This window comes from Gymnoscopelus microlampas, assembly GCF_963454915.1.
Source record: "Gymnoscopelus microlampas genome assembly, chromosome: 15".
Classification (NCBI taxonomy): domain Eukaryota; kingdom Metazoa; phylum Chordata; class Actinopteri; order Myctophiformes; family Myctophidae; genus Gymnoscopelus; species Gymnoscopelus microlampas.
In genome coordinates, this window is record NC_139952.1 from 33,020,009 (window position 1) to 33,040,537 (window position 20,529).

The 20,529-nt window shown below is 39.1% G+C and overlaps 2 protein-coding genes across 3 annotated transcripts; both read right to left on the minus strand.

The window, feature by feature from the left end:
- Positions 1-3,607: 3,607 nt before the first annotated feature.
- On the minus strand, positions 3,608-14,196 carry LOC311062107 (uncharacterized protein). Its single transcript, XM_084080913.1, has 8 exons — positions 13,820-14,196; positions 12,072-12,122; positions 11,740-11,831; positions 11,241-11,411; positions 9,101-10,935; positions 8,882-8,974; positions 7,803-8,005; positions 3,608-3,798 (listed from the first exon to the last, which is right to left on the minus strand). The coding sequence occupies exons 5-8, from the start codon at positions 9,365-9,367 to the stop codon at positions 3,681-3,683; spliced, it is 681 nt and encodes a 226-aa protein (XP_083937039.1). The 5' UTR covers positions 9,368-10,935; positions 11,241-11,411; positions 11,740-11,831; positions 12,072-12,122; positions 13,820-14,196; the 3' UTR covers positions 3,608-3,680.
- Positions 14,197-14,329: 133 nt separating this feature from the next.
- LOC311062108 (ictacalcin-like) lies at positions 14,330-18,253 on the minus strand. Of its 2 annotated transcripts, none has more exons than XM_084080914.1 (3): positions 18,097-18,253; positions 16,197-16,345; positions 14,330-14,687 (listed from the first exon to the last, which is right to left on the minus strand). In XM_084080914.1, exons 2-3 carry the CDS (start codon positions 16,332-16,334, stop codon positions 14,544-14,546), a joined length of 282 nt encoding a protein of 93 aa, XP_083937040.1. In that variant the 5' UTR covers positions 16,335-16,345; positions 18,097-18,253; the 3' UTR covers positions 14,330-14,543. The 2 variants fall into 2 exon arrangements, with proteins under 2 accessions (XP_083937040.1, XP_083937041.1); XM_084080915.1 differs by having other exon boundaries at positions 16,197-16,342; positions 18,097-18,244.
- Positions 18,254-20,529: the final 2,276 nt, after the last annotated feature.

Sequence of the window (20,529 nt, forward strand, 5' to 3'; positions counted from 1 at the left end):
GCGACGCATTGTGAGCTTGTAGATCTGCTATTTTCTGAAGATTTTTTGGATACATTTAGCAAATGTGGAATATTTTAACAACACAAATCTGGTACAAAATATTTTCAGTCCGCAGACAAATACATATTAATTTGTGGGTCCTTGACATGAAAATGTTTGAGAACCAACCACTAGTTTAAACAACATTAGGAAACGAGCCCAAAAAGCCGCAACAATATTTACTAGCAACTTTACAGAAAAACAAGCCCAAAGTCGCTTATAATAAGCGGACATGGCAACACTGTGTATCGTGCGACGAAAATATCCGGAAATAGCCGACCTACAGTCCGTCCGCCGCCCCCCCCCCCCCCCCCCCTCCCCTCCCCTCTCCCTCTCTAATACCTCTCTCAGCGTCCGTCCGTCCGTCCGTCCGTCCGTCTGTCTGTCTGAGTCTCTCTATTTCCATCTCTCTCTTTCTGGGTCATGAGAGCCAGCTGTACAAAACACCTATGGCATCATTAACTCCATGTTATACACACTAACAAGTGTGTTGTTGAAAGAAGAAGCTCTGAACGACCTGGGAATCAAGGCACAAAGTTTGTTTTACTCCATCACAAAGGACATCCCATATGGCTCAAAATACTGGTTGATGGTTTAGTATGTTATCTGCGAATCCATTCTCTGCATCAAATGGAAAACACCTTCTAGTAGAGAGATGTCCCCTCAGCCAGCTGATAGGTGTCTGTTCACACACAAACACAAGCAGTACCAGACAGAAATAAAACAGACACCAAATTATGAGAAAACTAAATAAACTATCTGACACATCAACCAAAAACCAGAGCAAATTGGAATGCTATTTTGGCCCCAAACAGAGAACACACAGTGGCAGAATACCAGAGCACTGTGACTGATCCAAAACTAAGGAAATCCTTGACAACGTACAGACTCAGTGAGCACAACCTCACCTTCGAGAGAGGCCAGCCACAGGCAGACCTGGCTCCCAAAAGAAGACAGACTGTGCACCCACTGCGCACAAAACTAGGCAGAAACTGAGTTGCAATTTTAAAATCCTGCTAAGTTGCCAACTGTACTATGACATCAGAGACACATACTTCTCACAGATTACAAACACCCCAAAAATATTTTTTAAACCATTTAATTATGTTTGTCCAATAAAATGACTTAATTTTTTTGTCCCTGTATTTAGTTTTTTGTCCCTGTTTTGTATTTGTATTGTTGCTCCCTGCCCCCCTTCCCCAAAAGCACCACAATGGAAACAAGCCGTCTGGCTTTCTTGTGTGTATTTACCCTTTTGAATTCATTTTTCAATAAAGTGCTCAAACAATCTGTCAAGACTAATAAATAAAAAAGGTCCATATCTGCTGGGTGAAGTACAGCAGTGTACACTACACACACGTAAGTATTTGTGAGCTGTGGTGAAAACAAAATGAAATACAACCACCACAAAGACTGCCAATCTGTGTACATTCCTGCACATACTGTACTGTACACTGTACCTAATATACATACAGAGCAGACACCTTTAAAGAAAACGTGTGGCTATTTGTATTTTAAGTTATCTTCACTAACACACACACACACACATACACACACACACACACACACACACGGGGGCGCGCGCGTGTGTGTGTGTGTGTGGAGATATACAGTACATACAGTATATAATATATTGATAGCAAATGCACAATTGTTCTGTTTGCATTTCTTAAGTAAATTTTGTTTGCAATGTTGCAACAGTCCTTTATTCTACAATAGCTTTAATTGTACATAACATTTCCACACTTGCTTTGGCAATGTAAAGGTATGTTTCTCAAACCCTTTGGAATTAATTATATTTAATTCAACGCCTCCTTAGGTTTTCTCATGTTGATATTTAGCTGCTTGATCTGCCCTGTCACCTTCTCCGTGGAGTATTTTGTATTTGTAAGAAAAAGAGTGGTTCAAGAATGTTACTGCTCTTTTTTGAATGTTAATTGCATTGGTTGGTGTTTTTCTTTGTACAGTTGAGGGAGGCTGTATGCAGGTATAGAATGAAGATTGCAACAGAACGACTTAAATGATTAAGAAATATATGTGTATATATTTTGCTTTCTTATATCTTATATCACAAAATTGTTACCTGTCGTATAGATATATATTTTGCTTGCTCATAATACATGGCCACAAAAGAGGCCAAAAACAGCATTTTGGCAAGATAGAGCAGAACTTAGCTGTTGCCTTTTGTAGTTTGAACTTTATCTGACATGTGTCTAGTATGTGCCTTAAGCGTAAGTAGTCGTAATCACAAACTGCAAAACTGACAGGCAGCTCTGTCAGGACAGGATGCCACTGAGACATCCAGCCTATGCCCTGCAGCTGTAATCAATTCATTTTGTACTTACAGTATGTGTAATCGATAAATCTGAATGTAAAGAATGCAGGACTGCCCTGCTTCCTCGTAAAAAAAAAGAGAAAAAGTCAGATGTTTTGGTCGTCCCTGCAGGAGGAAGATGTAAGCCATATCCATTGTAACCAAATATCTTTAAGCAAACTGCTGTACATTCATCATTTGCTGGTGACTTTGTCTTGAGCTCTGTATCTTGTGTTTTATTGACTGACCTATCAGAGATATGCATATGGGTCAGTCGGTCAGACTCCCACAATGCATAGAATGTATTTGCCAAATATTATGATTTTATCGGATGTTTGTTCCAGCTAGTGAACTGAGTGGACCCCATTAAGTATAATGGTTGAATCACACTACAATATTTCAACCAATTTCAACCTGGTGTCCCTATTTCATTTCTATTTATGTATTTTCTTTTCCCCCCAATATTTTTGCTTGACACCTTCGTACGACATTAAGTATAATGTCATTTTAATGTTATAAAATGTCATTATGACTGCATTTAGAGCTCTTTGAACTTTTCAATTTAGTTTAGTGCATTCACTGCCTGAAATTCCCTGACACTGTTATTGTTAAACCAATGTATAGGTGTGGAGATCATGCCGTGTTCAAGAATCTTATCACAAATGGTCATGTGGTATTGGTTTCCTGACGCCTGTCAGGAAAACCAATTTCCTGACAGATTCTTTGTTTGTTTTTTTGTCATCAAAAACGTTTATGTTTACTTCCAGAGCCATTTCTGGCTGTGTTTCTATTTCCAACTGTTGTTGTAACCTTTGTTTACTGGTAACAATGGGACTACATCATCTGCATCAAAAATATAGTTTTGAGAACAGACTCTTTCAAGTAATGCCATACAAGCACATATATATATATATATATATATATATATATATATATATATATATATATATATATATATATATATATATATATATATATATGACAGACGTGTTGGTGTTGAGCTGTACTAGGCAACATGAGAAAATGTACCAGTCTACGGTCTAGTTCTAAACATTTGTTTCATTTTGACAATCACTCCACAGATTGAATTACAGCAAATGAAACCACCATAGTCAGTTCAAATGTGTGTTTTAGTACTTTTCAATAAACCATTAATACAATATTTTGCAGGATCAGTGAAGATACAGACTGTACTTTATTTTCTCATTTTTATTTTTGAGCAAAAATAAAAATATATAAGCCTGGAGATCGAGGCTAATTCTCAAGTAGCTCCTATAATGGCCACACGATGGCGTCAATGCCCTATTTCTTCTTGATGAAAAAGTCGTTACACATCACAGTGAGGCAGGTGACCAGAGTGACAAACTCCTGGAAGTCCACTTGTTGTCTTTGTTTGAGTCCAGGTCAGCGAATATTTTGTCCACTGCTGCCTTGTCTGTGGCCTTCTGCAAGAGTGAGGAGGAATTTATAGGATATTGTATTTCACATTCATATTAGATTTTCAAGTCATCTTACACAAACACACAGCGCTTATTATGACAAACATTCATGGTGCATAAAACTAAGACTCAATTACAGCAATACAAACATGGTGTACTGTCACATTCCTAAGAAGTACTGTAAATGGGATTCAAGTGTTCTGATAGAAAGGCCAATAGATGCAAAAGGGTGTTCATTGCAAAACACTAGACATCAGTTTTGTGGGAAAACCTAGATTCCTGAAATCCACAACTCAATATCTGTTTTATAAAGCGACTTCGAGTACCAAGACAGCGCTATATAAATTGGATTTATTATTATGAATATTTCAAAAACACAATTCCAGTCTCAAAAGAATGTCTATTTTGTAAGCAAAGCACTTAAGTAACTAATGACTATAATAGTAACCATTTAATGTACTTTAAAAGTATGCCCTATTTTGGACTGGAACTCAAGGCACTGAACTGAAATTATAGACACAATGCATAGTAAATGATTATTTAGGTATACAGGAGTTTACAGTATATACACGTTTATTGCCGTTTAGTTCAGTGTCATTTGACATGACTTTGTTTATGCCAGCATACAGACAGAATAAAGTACAGAGCTCTTGCTGTCACTGATGGGAAGAAAATTAAATAAATGTCACAGAACATGATCACATGGCAGTAGAACTGGCTTCACTGGGAGGAGTTCACCTGTGCTGTTCAATCATGGAATCAGAACCCTTCTGTTCTAACTATCCCTAACTGTCCCCCCTGGTGACTCATCTAATTACTAGCAAGTAAATGTTTATGCATTTCATATATCATACATTTGATAATTTGACCTTTATGGTGTCATGTTGTGATATACCAGACTTTTTCTTGGCTCAACAAAATGAAAATAAATAACATTTAATTAGAAAATACATATCTGAGGCAAATTTTGTACTTCTTTTTTTTCTTTAATAATCTTTGTATTGTTTTTCAGAGTCATCGGTGTCAATCAGCATTTTACACCGATGTGGTCGCGGCTTTCCATGTTAGATATAATAAAGCATTTAGTAAATAATAATAATAATCACAATCAGAAATATCAGGTGGAAAAACAAAGAAAAGAGAAAAAAAGGAAAATAAAATGTAAAAAATAATGTCCGATTTGTCATATTTACAGCAATATATAGAGAGATTAAACACATTGCTCAGTCACAGTGCAAATAATAATTACAATTCATATATTCAGTGGACCTATTAAACTCGTGGTCTCTGAGTTTCTTGCTTGGCGCCCCAAATATAGACTGCGCGCTTGCTCCCATAGTAACCGAGACGGATGAGGGAATGTTTAGCTCTTCCCACCAGCACATAGGAAGGATAATAAACATAGATCGTAAACCAGGAACCCCTTCATTCTATTGGTCGGGGGGAATATTTATATTTTTTAAGTAGTTCAAGAAGGGGTTCCAGGAAACATAAAATAGATCTTTTTGACCTCTTAGGGCAAATTTGATTTTTTTTCCAGCTTGAGGAAGTACATTATATCTTTGATCCATCTTAGGTGTGATGGCGGCGTGGCTTTTTTCCGAGTATTATGCGTCTTGCAAGCAGGGATGTGAACGCCATGACATCTAGCGTTATTCTGTTTAGGTGATTATTGGTAGCTGCAAGTCCAAAGAGTGCGATCAGTGGGCACGGTTTTATGTGTGTATTTTGTACTTTTTACACAACTACTATTTGACAAAGGCCAGTTGAAGGCAGTGGAGTACCACTGATTGGCAAAATGTAACACTTAAAATGCGGCTGCTACGGCCGATTCCCACACATTTTGGCCATTATGAGTGGCTGGCGCTGTGTCTTTTATACACACACACACACACACACACACACACACACACACACACACACACACACACACACACACACACACACACACACACACACACACACACACACACACACACACACACACACACACACACACACACACACACTTATTTGGAAAGTTGTGGTGCAACAGTTGATCCTATGTAATATCCTCATAAGTACAATTGAGCTATGCCAACATGACATTTTTATATATTCCAGGCAGGGGCCCGCAAGCTGGCATCATTTGTTGCAGGCAGCCCAGAGGCAGGGAATCATCCAAACAACTGGCAGCTTGACGAACAAGCATGGAGGAACGGCGGAGGTCACTACAGACTGTACGCGGAGACACTGCCCGTCAATATCCTCCAACAGCCCACCTATGTTGTCGTCCCTTCCCACACTGGACGGTGTAACGACGCTTACAACAATCCAGTTCTCCAAGACGTGGGGATCGGTCCGGGCCAAATGAGACGCGTGGAAATATGTCTGACTTGAGACGTGTCATGTAAATTTACAGAGAATAAATGTTCATTGATAAAAAAAAAACGTCTGCACTAGAGACACTAGAAATAGCAGATCTACAAGCTTTTTAGCTTGTAGATCTGCTATTTTCAAGAGATGTTTATACATAATGATACTTTTGGTACTTGAGTACATTTTCATACCAATACTTTTGTACTTTTAGTCAAGTACAACAGAGTATTTCTACACTGCAGTATTTATACTTTTACTTAAGTAAAAAACGTGAGTACTTTTTCCACCACTGGTGTAGTGGGGGCCCCAACAATGCCTCAAGCCCAGGGGGAACCCAACCCACCCCCTTAAATCCAGCCCTGCATTTTGAGCCAGACTATTCTGCACTTGTCTCTTTTAAAATGCACAGTCCAGTGGCTCATACTATATGGATGGTATGTGATATTTATTTCTGATATAACGGCCTATTTTTGCAGCAACGATGACGCTTAACCCATTTCTATATCAGTGGTGCTCAATCTTTTTCATGTCAAGGACCCTCAAAATGATATGTATTTGGCCGCGGACCCCATCAAAATATTTTGTTCCAGGGACCCCCAGAAGCAAAGATTTGAGTTAAAAATGTTCGCTTTAAAAATATATTCAAAGATTTGCACACATTTTCACGATTTTTCAAAAATAGCAGATATACAAGCTCGTAGCGCGGCACTCGGTGCCGTGCTATGAGCTTGTATATCTGCTATTTTTGAATAGCCCAAAGTGTAAAATAATGCTTTTTAGCTCAAATCTAAAAATTACACAATTCCAGGTCTTAATGGGTTAATAATCCACCGACTGTAGCAGCATCGCGCCCCATGGTATACGGCGGTCAATCACTGGGAAAGAATACGGGCCGTTCCTGCGGGCGCACCTGCCGCCCCCCCGGGGTCCATATCGTGTGGCGATCCAGACCGCAGAGACCCCCGCCTATGCATCTTGGGAGAAGTGTAGCGCCACCAGTGCCACCAGTGCAAATTCCACCAAATGTCATGACTAAAACCGAAGTGGTGAAATTGGAGCTAATGGCGTAATGCTTCCTATTCAGGTGGAGTGCATATAAATGTAGATAACGTCAGCTTATAGTGCCTATGCATATTGAACTTGGTACGTATATTGATTCAATGGTATACTTGGTTCATTTGTTATTAGTTTGCTCTATTACTGCTGTCTAATGTTACAGTCAGGGAGGATCTTTGACAGGGTGACAATCAAGTTGTTGATCTTGTCTCTTTTCCGCCGTTCCACTACAAAGAGACAAAGCAATGCTATGTAATGTTATAAAATAAATGGAAAACATAACCATCATGCCAGTACAGTATTTTAGTATACTTTGGATGACATTTTGTCACTTGGTTCCCAGCTCAAGAAATATTTTCTGAAACGCCTCAAAAGTGAACTTTTAAGCCTTGGGGTGATTAACGGTGCGTTTTAACAGCGGGCGGGTCTCCGGACGATCGCCGGGCGACATCGTCCAAAAGATAAATAAAATCCATCTTTTCAGATCAACATCGTCCCCCCGCCCACTTCGCCTCATCGCCAGTAGTTGCCGGCTCTCAGACATATAATGCACTTCCGGAAAATACTATATGGAATCGTCCGCTGTTATAACGCACCGTAGTTCCAAAGCATACATAAGGCCCATCAGGTAGGTGCAAGCTTTTGCAACATCAGGGATACCGAAAAGGACCTCCGCTCCCTCGATGGCTATTCCGGCCTGTTTGTCGAGCCCATCTTTGTCTCTGCTGACCACGAAGATGTTCAGGACACTAGTAGAAACGGCCTCTTGGACGGCTGCAGCATCATCTTCATTAAATACCTGTGAAATACAACAGATACAGTGAGAACATGCTATATGAAGGGTGCATACAGTTGTCTTTGCTCTCTCTCTCTCTCTCTCTCTCTGAGATTGCCGTTATGTAGATGCTTTGGCAGTTTTGAGTGCTGTTGTAGCAAGTGTCTACAGGTATCACAGAGTTAAATGTAATGGCATTTAAAGCACACTTAAACTTTGGGGGTTTGGGTTGTGAGTTACAATGCGACGTGTTGTGAGCTTGTAGATCAGCTATTTTCACTTAATTTAAATGTTTTTAAAACCGTTTGGAAATACAAGGTTACCAAACAGCAACAATATACAAAACAGTTAGATATTCCCAGTTGTTATTCTTTATGATTATCTTGGATAATGTATGTATGCAAGTATGAATGCAGTTCCCCAAGTGTAGCATATGAATAAATGCACTTTTCCATATTATGTAAACCATGGCCTCCTCCAAGAGCCAGGCCTGAGAGGTGAGTGTAGGTGTCTGGACCTATCATGGGGTCCAGTCATGCTTAGACAAAAATAACTACATGTGACAGCACTTCAGCCAAGACATAGAGGTCAGTTGCAATAATAAAGCCATGCAGACTGGATCTTTGCAACAAAAACAGCCTTTCTGTATGTGTAATATCAGACCTCTGGGATGGAAGTAGCCAGAACCTGTGTCCAGCCAAAGACTATAATTCTATTACAAGACTTAAAACACTCACATTCCAATCTTTATCTATAAGTACTGCATGTCTTCAAACTGATGAATACATGAGTAGATAAATATACTTGATACCACCAAGCCATCAGCTATTCTAGATTGCAAAACCTTGTCTCATATAGGCTAGGCTTTAAACCATAGTAACATAGGTATATTTTCTTTACCTTGTACTCCTTGATCAACTGCTCCGTCTTTTCCCCAAGGAAGAGAATGAGGCCTCTGATAACAGCTTCTCGACAGGACTCAATGTTGTGGTCCTAAAAACACATGAAATTAGATCGTCAAGTACAGACATCAGAACCCAAGTACAAACATCAGAACCCAAGTACAGACTCCAGAACCCAGAAGTACATAAAACTAACTACACTATTGCAAGTACTTGCCTTATTTAACACCTCAAGTGTCTCGCCAAGTTTCTTCCCAACAGCTCCTCCCTTCTTCCTGTACAGGCTCAGTAGCTTGGGTGTGCATTGGTCCAACTTCCCCAGGAATGTGGACAGTAGTTGTTTCAGAGTGATCCTCCGAAACTCTTCCTCGACCTGAGAGAGAAAGACATACAAATGAATTAGAGACAGACCGAGGAAAATGAAGGAAGACATAGAAACGTAACTAACTCTACAACTACACCCCATGTTTTGTAAGGGATGCATCAGTTTGGTATTTTTTTTGTTTAGTTAGCTGCCTAGTTTCAACATATGGCAGGCTGAACAGTGAACACTACCTTGTCAGAGGGAGTGCTCGTTATCCAGCCTGGTATATGCCAACATTGAATAATTACCACCAGCTATTTAATTTTCTGGTGCACTCTTGAGTTAACTAGCACACCGTTAAGGGATCACATCACACATTTTCAACCTCGTCTTCATACAATTTGTCCTCACTAATTATAAATTGGCACCATTTCTACTCGGTCTTTGTCTCAGAGGGCTGTTGACGATTCAGAAACATGGAACCATGTTCAGAAACGTAATCGATGCAAGAGCAATGGCTTGTTGTTCCTGCCAAGAGTCCAGTAAAAGAAATTCTGTAGTTTTTGATTAACTTATCAATGAGGTCATTGGTAGGCAGTTTTCTAAACAGTCCATGGCCCACCTCTGAAACACAGTGAGTAGACAATTCTAATGAGCATTACTGAGGACCAACAACATGATGAAAAGGTTTAAAATGGGTTAAGTGCTCCTTTAACATTACGTTTTGAACATTAAGACATGCGATTTTCACTGTTAAGTGTCACACATTATAGGATAATTGGTGTCAAACAAAGCAATAATGATTGAAAATGGATGAATTAAAACAACAATTTAACCTGGGAAGGCTCAAACAAGGCAGGCCATCGAGCTTGGGAGGTAGTTTATCTCAGATTTCTTTGCCTTTTTCACATTCTTTGCTGGAGTCCTATCTGCAGCCAATTTTCTCTTTTAGAGTGTTCACATTTAGCTCTGGTAGTGAATGGCGGCTTCTCATCTTTGCTCTGTAATTTTCAATCTTGTAGGCACATTTTTTGATCCAATAAGTTACACCATCTTCGGCACGTGGGTCCATCAAACATGGGTGCTTCTTAATCAGGCTCTTAAACATCTGCACCTTTTGTTGTGAAGGATAGGGAGTGTAGACAAAGATGGTCTCTGCTAGTTTTTGCATTATGTCGCCTTTTACTGCATGCATGTCTAACAGGGTTCCATTCTTAATGTAAGCTACATCCGCAGCATCTAGAATGAGCTCAGTGTCATGGGAGAATTTAGGTATGTCAAACTCAGCTGGCCAAGGCAGAGAACGAAGCGAGGAGCTGGTGTCCTCTGGAAAAGCCTGAGTTGTGGCATCACCAGACACAGAGGTGGTTACGGATGCAGAAGAACAACGGGAGGAGTTTCTCTCTGGTGAAGACAGGATTATGGTATCTGATTCAGAGAAACTGGAACCGGCCTCTTCCCCCATCTCAGAGAAAGTTGCAGGATCCACAACTGATAATGTTATCAATGGCTGAGCAAAGACCATCCTAATGGTGTATTGGTCCCCTATGTCTTTAGTGTCAAGGACAGTAAAAAAAGCACTATTGAAATCTTGATCCTGGTACTCAATTTTAAAATCTTCTTCAATTGCATATGTCTCTTTTACAATTTGATTCAATTCCTCTACAGTCTTAGGGATTCCTGAGGGCAAGCGAAGCTTGAGTATGTCTTCCTTCAGTATGACACGAAGTATGGCAGACATGATGATTCTGTAGTAGGGGGAGAAAAACAAACAAAACCACAACAATGGTTATGTTGAAATAAGGAGTGCAAGAATCAAATTACAGTATAAAGAGCAGGAAGCATTCAGTTAATGGCTTTTAGATTTTCTACATTGTACCTCTCATTACCCAAATAGTTATTTGCTACTGCATTTAATTTAACAGATCATCCAAATTTGCCCTTCCTTGTCACAAGTATGAATACCAGAAGTGTGCTGCTCTAAAATGAAGTGTATTTGGGCCAGCAAACAACATGAAGTGAGTGGTGAATGAAAAAAGTAAGTAAAAAGTACCTATTCTTGAATAGGAATGTGACGTTTCAAGGTCACAAACCGCTTTCCATCAACAGTGTATGCTGCTAGAGGGTACGAGTCTGACGCCTCTCGCTTGAGGACTGTCACCTGTCTTGTGTCTTCCAAGACGCTCAGTTTAAGGTCAGGATGTCGTCTGCTTGTCAGTCAGACCTCAAAAGTAAAACAAAAAACAAACAAAAAATGTATTGGATGTCCATTATAAAACATTTAAATTAAGTATATTAAATATATTAATGATATTTAGAATATTTTCGCCACTTCAACTTGCTCACAGACATGCCTTTACTTTGGCACTACATTTGATCAAATGTTGATCTTTTTTATGTGAAGGAATACTTACAACATCTTGGGAGTTAACCATAAAACAAGTGAGCATGTAGATCGGCTATTTTTGGCAAAGAGTTGAATACTAGGAGACCTAGAGCTCCAAAGAAAAGTGAGAACCAACCGTGTGTGTGTTGTGTGTATGTGTCTCTACCTGTGTGCCTGGCTTCTGCGGCTTGGAGGCCAGTGAGACCACGCAAGTCTCAGGACGGTGGACTGTGATGGCTGGGTCGGGTGGGTTGCAGCCTGAATGAGATAGTAAAATCATACGTAGTTCATGAAACCTCAACCCTCAACTCCTCTGACACAAGATGTGTACAACCAGTTAACTGAACAAACTTCACAAACAAAGGTTCTAAACTGCTTTAACAATGAGAGCAGAAATGCGTAACATCAACACATGTATATTAAGATACTCTATAAAATCAGTTATGAATATACAGTAAAAATTAAAGAGAAAATAAAAGGGGGGGGGGGGTACTCTACCGATTGCTTGGCTGCTGCAGAGGCTGATACCACTGGTGGTTGGGTTAGATGCTACAGCATGGATGAGAGTAAAATCAATTACAGATTAGATACATACAGTTTATGAATCCTCACCCCTAGTGAATGACACCACCAGCCCCCCACACACAGTGAGGTAAATTTAACTTAAAAATAGTTCGTTCGATCATTAATGAATTCTCACCTGAGAATATACAAGACAAAGTACAACACACAGTCAGCGTCCTGCATGTAACTCACCAGTCCTACAGTGTTTTCCATGTTAACCCTTTAAGACCGGGAAGGAAACGCATCTGTGTCATTTTAAGATGTCTTTGGCCAATCAAAAATAGCAGATCTACAAGATCTGACTGCCATTTTTGAAAATGTGTGCACATTTTTGAACATATATTTTTTAAGTTAACATTTGCAACTCAAAGCTTAGCTTCTTCTGGGAATTCTACAAATGTCTTCTAAATCCTAACAAAAAAAAAACCTATGTGATTGATTGATGTACTTTATTTAGTAAGACATGAGAAGATCAGTACATGGAAGTACAAATTCACAATACAAGGTCTACTAAACTGGGAGACTCATTAAGCACTGAGCTTGTTTAAGATGAGATCCCCATGCCCACAAATTAACCCTTTTCATCTCAAGGACCACCCAAAATGGCCACAAACCCCCATTTGAAAATATTTGGTTCAATGGACCCCCGGCCCAGAAGCAAAGATTTGAGTAAAAATATATATTATTTTTTAATTCTTCAAAGATTTGCACACATTTTCACTATTTTTTTCCAAAACAAAATAGCAGATTTATTTTTGAATAGCCAAATACATCTTAAACTGACACAGATGCGTTCCCTAACCGGTCTTAATTTAAGTAACATCACGTAAAATTTTAAATAAATCCACGGAACATGCCATTCCAACACCATTTTGTATAGCTGCATCCTACTTTATCCTATGTTATGAAGAACAAAATCCACATAGAAATCATTTTAGAAACACGATAGAACAAAAACAAACTTCCACGGACACAATTGTCATAGGGTAACACTTTTGAGTATAACACCGGGCCGGCGGAACATGATTCTATAGGTCACACTTATAGTGTAACACCTGCAACACACACGCATGTAACTATTAAACAAATCACCTTCTCTCATCAAAACAATTGGGTTTAGGTGCCCATTAGCCTCGATCTCCAGGCTTTTATTGTTTAGTTTTAGGTGCCTATTAACTAACTTACTAACTACTAACTCCCTACAGCAAAAACAATGGCATTTAGACTAATTGTCGACGTTATCCCTGGTTAATTTACTACCGCGATAAAAAAAAGAGAAGATCTACATGCTCACATCCCTCACTTATGCTTCACGATGTGGGCTTGTAGGTCGGCTATTTTCGCTGCGCAACACCTTCGTACGAACAAGTATAAATCTGCATTCACCCGCAAAATTATGAGAATGGAACCAAATGAGTTACGTTACCGTTCTATCCTTCACATTTAAACAGCACATATATTATCTTCTATGCATAAGCATGTACATCATACATGCATTAGTATCAGAAATTGCCCCCAAAAAAGCGTGTTTATTTAACATGTGCAGCTGCTTTGATGTTGAAATAGAACATGTCAGTGCTCTGTTTTCAGAACAAAACATCTTATAGCCACTTGCTAAACTGAACTTCAATAAAATGCTGAGCTAATTTTATTCTTAGCGTAAAGTTATATAAACTTGGTACCTGGAGCTGAAGTTGCAGGTGAAAAACAGGAGGACAATTGCGACTGTCTTCTGTTTAAAACTTTTCCAAAGGGGCGGGTGCTTCTTGGTGTTGGAGATATCACGTGATTCAGCAAGGTAAAATCTACATGTATTTTATTAATCTTTAACTCTATGGTATTAATCATAGAGTTGGTATTAATGCCTGTAAATTTACTCAATTTTGACTGTTGTGTATGTGTACATAACAAGATTGGCTGGGATTAAGTAAATACAACTATTTGAGGAATAAATGCACTGCATTTATTCCTCAAATAGTTGTATTTACTAAAAGAAAGTGTGCATTTAATTCACACTTTCTTGTATTTTCAACACGTGATGATTCACGAAATACTTGACATATACATGTAAATGGACATACTTTAAAAAAAATCATACTTAAGCGGGGAGGAGAAAGGCATGGAAAAAGAAGAAGCATTCCAACACACAAATATAGACTAATTACATGACACTGAGAAAATGTACCAGTCTGTCTAGTTCTAAATATTTATTGTTTCATTTTGACAATCACTCCACAGATTAAATTGCAGCAAATTATGCCACCACAGTCAGTTAAAATGTGTGTTTTTGTACTGTTCAATAAACCATTAATACAATATTTTACAGGATCAGTGAAGATACAGACTGTACTTTATTTTCTCATTCTCAAGTAGCTCCTATAATGGCCACAAGATGGCGTCAATGCCCTATTTCTTCTTGATGAAAAAGTCGTTACACATCACAGTGAGGCAGGCAACCAGAGTGACAAACTCCTTGAAGTCCACAGTGTTGTCTTTGTTTGAGTCCAGGTCAGCGAATATTTTGTCCACTGCTGCCTTGTCTGTGGTCTTCTGCAAAAGTGAGGAGGAAGACAAACAGATAATTTAGGATATTTTATTTCACATTCATATTTGATTTTTAAATCATCTAACACAAATCCACATCACTTTGCTTATTAGGACTAACATTCATGGTGCATAAAACTAAAACTTAATTGGAGCAATACAAAGATGGAATACTGCCACAGTCCTAGGTTAAGAAGTACTGTAAATAGGATTCAAGTGTTCTGATGAAAGCCAACAGATGCAAAAGGGTGTTCATTGCAAAACACTAGACAGCAGTTTTGGGGAAAAACCTTGATTCCTGAAATCCACAACTCAATATCTGTTTTATAAAGCGACTTTGAGTACCAAGAAAAGCACTATATAATTTGGAATTATTATTATTATTATGAATATTTCAAAAACACAGACAATTCCATTCTCAAAGGAATGTCTATTTTGTAAGCAAAGCACTTAAGTAACTAATGACTATAATAGTAACCCTTTAATGTACTTTGCTTTCTAGCCGCCAACAATACTTTTGTAAGAGTATGCCCTATTTTGGACTGGAACTCAAGTCACTGAAATGAAATTATAGACACAATGCATAGTAAATGATTATTTAGGTATACAGGAGTTTACAGTATATACACGTTTATTGCTGTTTAGTTCAGTGTCATTTGACATGACTTTGTTTATGCCAGCATACAGACAGAATCAAGCTCAGCTGAGCTGAGCTCTTGCTGTCACTGATGGGAATTCTTTTTAATAAATGGTCACAGGACATGATCACATGGCAGTAGAACTGGCTTCAATCAATCTCTTCTGGGAGGAGTTCACCTGTGCTGTTCCATCATAGCCTGGTTCCATACCATAGACCCCGCCCACTCTCTGAGTGGACTGCCTCCACGCAGCTTCAGTCTGATAATCAGGCTAGTTCCATCATGGAATCAGAACCATTCTGTTCTAACTATGCAGTAGTAAAGTACTAATGTGCAGCTTTTGATCTGTGTGGTTCTGGGAGACGACTTTCACATTTTAGCCACAGTGTCTCGATTCGATTCTGGACATTCTGCAAAAATAGCAGATACAAGTTCACGCATCACAAATTACAACGAGTTGCAACGTGTCACAACACGACCCGCTGTGAGCTTGAAGCTCAGCTATTTTCACTATTGACGTACAACAAACTATATGGATGTAGCTATCCAGGGGAACTTCTTGGACTGGGCACAAAGGTAGAGGTTTCCTGTCCTGCACTCAGACACTTGAACAAGACGTGGCTACATGGGTTCTCAACCATTCTGGACACTGTCGAATTGCATGGTGGATACTTATGTAATAAATATATCAACCACCCTGTGTCACATAGGGCACAATAAACTACTACAACTACTACTACTAGCATATACAGTAACATATTCAGTGTTAATTCATCCACTTGTAACTCTGGGAGTGTACAAAATGTGCACTCGCCGAGTTAAATAGTTAAATTAACACTGAGGATTTTGCAGAGTAGAAATGGATCAGGTCACTCACCCCAAGCATATCTCCAAGTTCGTTCTGCAGCAGTTCCTTTAACTCCGTCTTACTCAGGGTGTATTTGTCTCCTTCCTTCCCAGAGTACTTGTGGAAGGAAGAGATGAGGAGGGACATGGCATTCTGAACCCCAGACATGATTGTGGCTGCTGGAAGGGAGGTCAGAGAACAAAACAGGGGAAAACAGGTTAAGAGAAATATAATTGCAATGGCCACACTATCTTACTGTGATGCATTCAGTAAGACACTCAGTACTGTGACTGAGCTGCACTTATACTGCATTCGTCACCTATGTTGTATTACACAGAATATATTATTAATAATATTTTCTTTCTTGTCAGTCTTCAGGGAATTATGAGGACAAATTGCTAAAACGCTGAAGGGTGGTGCATCATAAGTGAAATTGAGCCAGTGGCAGAGTTTATGGTTGCAAGCTCTATGATGAAAGGGAAGCTCTGTAACTCACAATGAAAACAAATTAAGGGGGGAAAAAAAGAAGAAACAAAAAAAGATTAAGGATATTGACTTTAAGAGTACATCAATCTGGGACTTCATTTTGGTACAGTCACTGACTGTGTGTAACTGTATCAAAGGACCTCTAAAAAGTACCCGTTATGAGCATGAAAAGAGTGTTCCAAAGGATTAAAGGGTGGACACTCTTTTCACAAACTCCTTTTGCAGTCTTGGAGCTATCACCAGTGCGTGGTGCTATTTGGTGTCCCTGTGCATAATTGCTCTCAATGATGTTTAATTCACAACTATGTGTAGAATACAAGTAAAGGGAGAAACTTGGCAAACTACAACTTGCATGAAAGGTGGAAGAAATACTCAATGCACTTTCTTTCTCATCTGGTTACTGTGCTGAGGCAGTAATCAAGTGTCGAAGTCACATCTGTTTTTTGTTTGTGATCTCTGGATTTTCCACTGAGCTGGATAAAAATAAACCCTGTGTCTCCATCGGGGCCTGGCTGCTCTCAGCCTCTTTTACAGCCCTGTTACGCGTCTCCAAACAGGTTCTCTGGTTCAGCAGAGAGACTGCCATTGTCATGGCAACCACTCCCATGTATCACAGTGGTTCAGTCGAATGCAGGTAAGGGAACAGGTGAACTTGAGAGCTCCCCCAACCCCCCCACACACCCACGTTGAAGTCCCTCCTCCCAACAACACACACAGTAAAATCCTCAGTGTTAATTTATCCGTGAGTAATTCTGAGAGCGTAAATGTTACATTTTACGTATGATTTTACAGTGCACTTTGGAACAGTATATTTTGAATGCCCGTTTCCACTCACTGCCTCTACTAATGACACTCATCCGCTGCAGGGCGCAGTACAGAGAGGAAACTGTGGTGCCAAGGGGGTTTCTAAACAGATGAGACTCCTCCTCATATAGAAGAGGACACCGTGGCAAGATTATAATCACGAATCGCTGTCCTCTTTTAATGTGAAAAGTAACGTAGCTACTTGTCTCACTCTATAAAGCTATGTTGAAGAGACTGTCGTAGTCTTCTCACGTTCTTTTGAGTTTATTTTACGTAATTTTGTGATTAAACATAAAAGAATTTGAGACAACCGACTCGAGTGCCACCCTCTCTTCAGAAAAAAGTGAATAAGTAACCAAACAGCAGGGTGATGTATTCAGAATTTTAAATGCATGAGGTATTCAATGTAACAGATTACATTTGGTATCGAACTATGGGCAAAAATAACAGGATAGAATTCTTATGTTCTAATAGTTTAAAAGCAAAAAGCTAACACATGCAACTTCTATAAATATTATTTCACTTTTGGTGTATGAAGTAAAGCAAACAATCCAACTTGTAGAAATGTCAGTCATTATGGTTGGAAATCTGTACATTTCAAATACAAACAAATACACCACATCGCACATTCTTTACTCACCAAGGCTGGTTTGTTGGGAATGATGAAGGATGGCGGGTTAAATCAGAGAGTATGGAGAAAAGGAGGTCCCGGATATTTTATACACCACCACCACACCCTTTATCCCTCCCTCTGTGAGGGTCCTCTCATCTCGAAGTGCTCCTCCCTCTGGCCATCCCACTTTCCTGTACCCATGTCCTTGCCTGCCTTCAACCTTTTGCAAACAGCCTATTGTTCTGTTATTTCAAGATCAATATATGTGATATACAGTACATTACCTTTGTCAATCAATGTAGCTCATTCAAACAGTCATAATTCTACCGTATTGCAGTGTCTCTTTTTGTCTTTATAGGGAATGGTTATGGTTTGTTAAAACTTAAATTCAATTGAAACATCTGCGATGGGAGGTGCCCACTTTCAATCCCCCAATGACAGACAGACCCCCCCCCCCCCTCCCTGCCCACCCACCACCACCACCACCACCACCACACAGCCCCCACCGGCCACAATACACTCATATTTTCCTTTAACTTCCAAGCCAAGTTTCAACATTGGCCAATAACATTCCTACCAGAGGACAGGGAACTGATCTGGTTCCAATGTACAAAATGTACATATTCCTTTACGATTATTGTGCTGTTTTTTTCCCCCCAGTTCCATTTAAGAATGACTTGATCCTAAAAACCTTTACACAGTTTTTACACATCTTGATTCGGTGGATGCTTTAATCTGGATTAATGTAAACTACCACCAGGCGAATTGTATTCTACATGATCACAGCTAAGACTGCTAAGACTGCAAAAAAATACATGTGTACTGGTGATTCATGATTTGTTTGTTGACAAAATCTTGTGTTTGGTATTTCTCCCACCTCATCTGTGTCACGCACTATCATTTAAATGTACTGTGAAATGTCTCAACAGTCAGTGGTTTCTTTGGACAAAATTAGATTCGGTCACAAGTTATTCTCATGGGGGCCTTTTTAGAAATATCCTCACATTCTCACGCACACACTCTGAGTTATTGTTCAGTTTAGCTGATGCATAGTGGGGATAATATAATGAAAGGATCACTGTTTCAGAGTAATACTCGGTCTAAAACAGACTTGACAAATTACAAATTGTTCAAAACCAAGCAGTCAGATTTTCCCCTTTTGCATTTTTTCCCCCATAAATCAGTGCTATTGAACACCTTTAAGTCTAGAGGGGGTTAAGACAATGCAGGTACTGTTTTGCACTTAGCTGGGACATCTCTGGATCAGAGCCTGGAACACCCTGTTTTGCACATCTGTTAATCTAATGTTGCATTTATTTTGTATAATGTCATATTATGTATTTTATCATGTTTTTACTGTATGTAGTGCATCTTCAATGGACCCCAGGAAGATTAGCTGTCGCTGAGGCGTCAGCTAATGGATCCATTTAATAAACAATAAACAATTTGATAATAAACAATAATAGGGATGAAGTTGCTTTGTTTTGAGGTGAGAATCTGGTCTTTTTCCTCCATCATAATTCTACCTCATCACTCTTTTATCACTTCATTTCTAAAGTTTTTTACAATGCAGTGTTTAACTAAACTTAACTGACCAGTAAGCTCGAGTTGACATATAATGTTCTCAGTCAACCTCTTTTTGGCCTTGTTCAGTTGTTGTGTCTCGGTTTTAAGTAGGACTCAAGTACCGGAAAGAGCAGGCAGGAATTGGGGAGTAAAACAAGTTTCCTTCTTTCGTACCAGGCTGAATAGAGGAACAGGCAGGTACAGAAGCATGTTATGTTTGCCAGAAATTAACACCTCGAGAATGTGCTCACTGGCTGACTTGCCCCCACTTTTTTTCCCAGATGTCCTTAACTTATCAGATAGGATACTAGAAATCTGATCAGATTACAAACTGTGTTTTTCAAATCTCTAAAGGTAGGAATGGGGTTAATTACAGTTTGTCATAAAAATGGGTTAAATATGATTTAATGTTTACAACTGTATAATTAAACAAAAGCTTATGTTTTATACTAAGTGTCATTTAGTTGGTTAAGATGGTCAACGACAAAAGCCCTTGAACCTATGTTTAAAACATGAAGAGATATTAGAAATTGTTTTTTCTTTGCCATTCAAAGAGATGTTCCCTTTTGTCTTTAAAGTCTTCTGCATTGTATTATTTATGCAGATAGAGACAACAGCATTTGTCCAACAGGTGGCAAGATATATCTCTCTGCATAGATTATATCATCTTGCTGTTGTTGCCATAGCAGGATTATCCATATATTGAACAGCATGAGTTCAGTCAGTTCATGGGCAGCAAAAATGGGGATTTAGAAAAACTGTATACTTCTGTGTCATGAGTATCGCTCATGACTTCAGCCCTCATGTCCACTTGCATGAACCAGACAAGAAGCCTGAGGAAGAGCTTGCATCGCACAAAACATATTATTGCATTTAATAAAATCCTCTTAATGG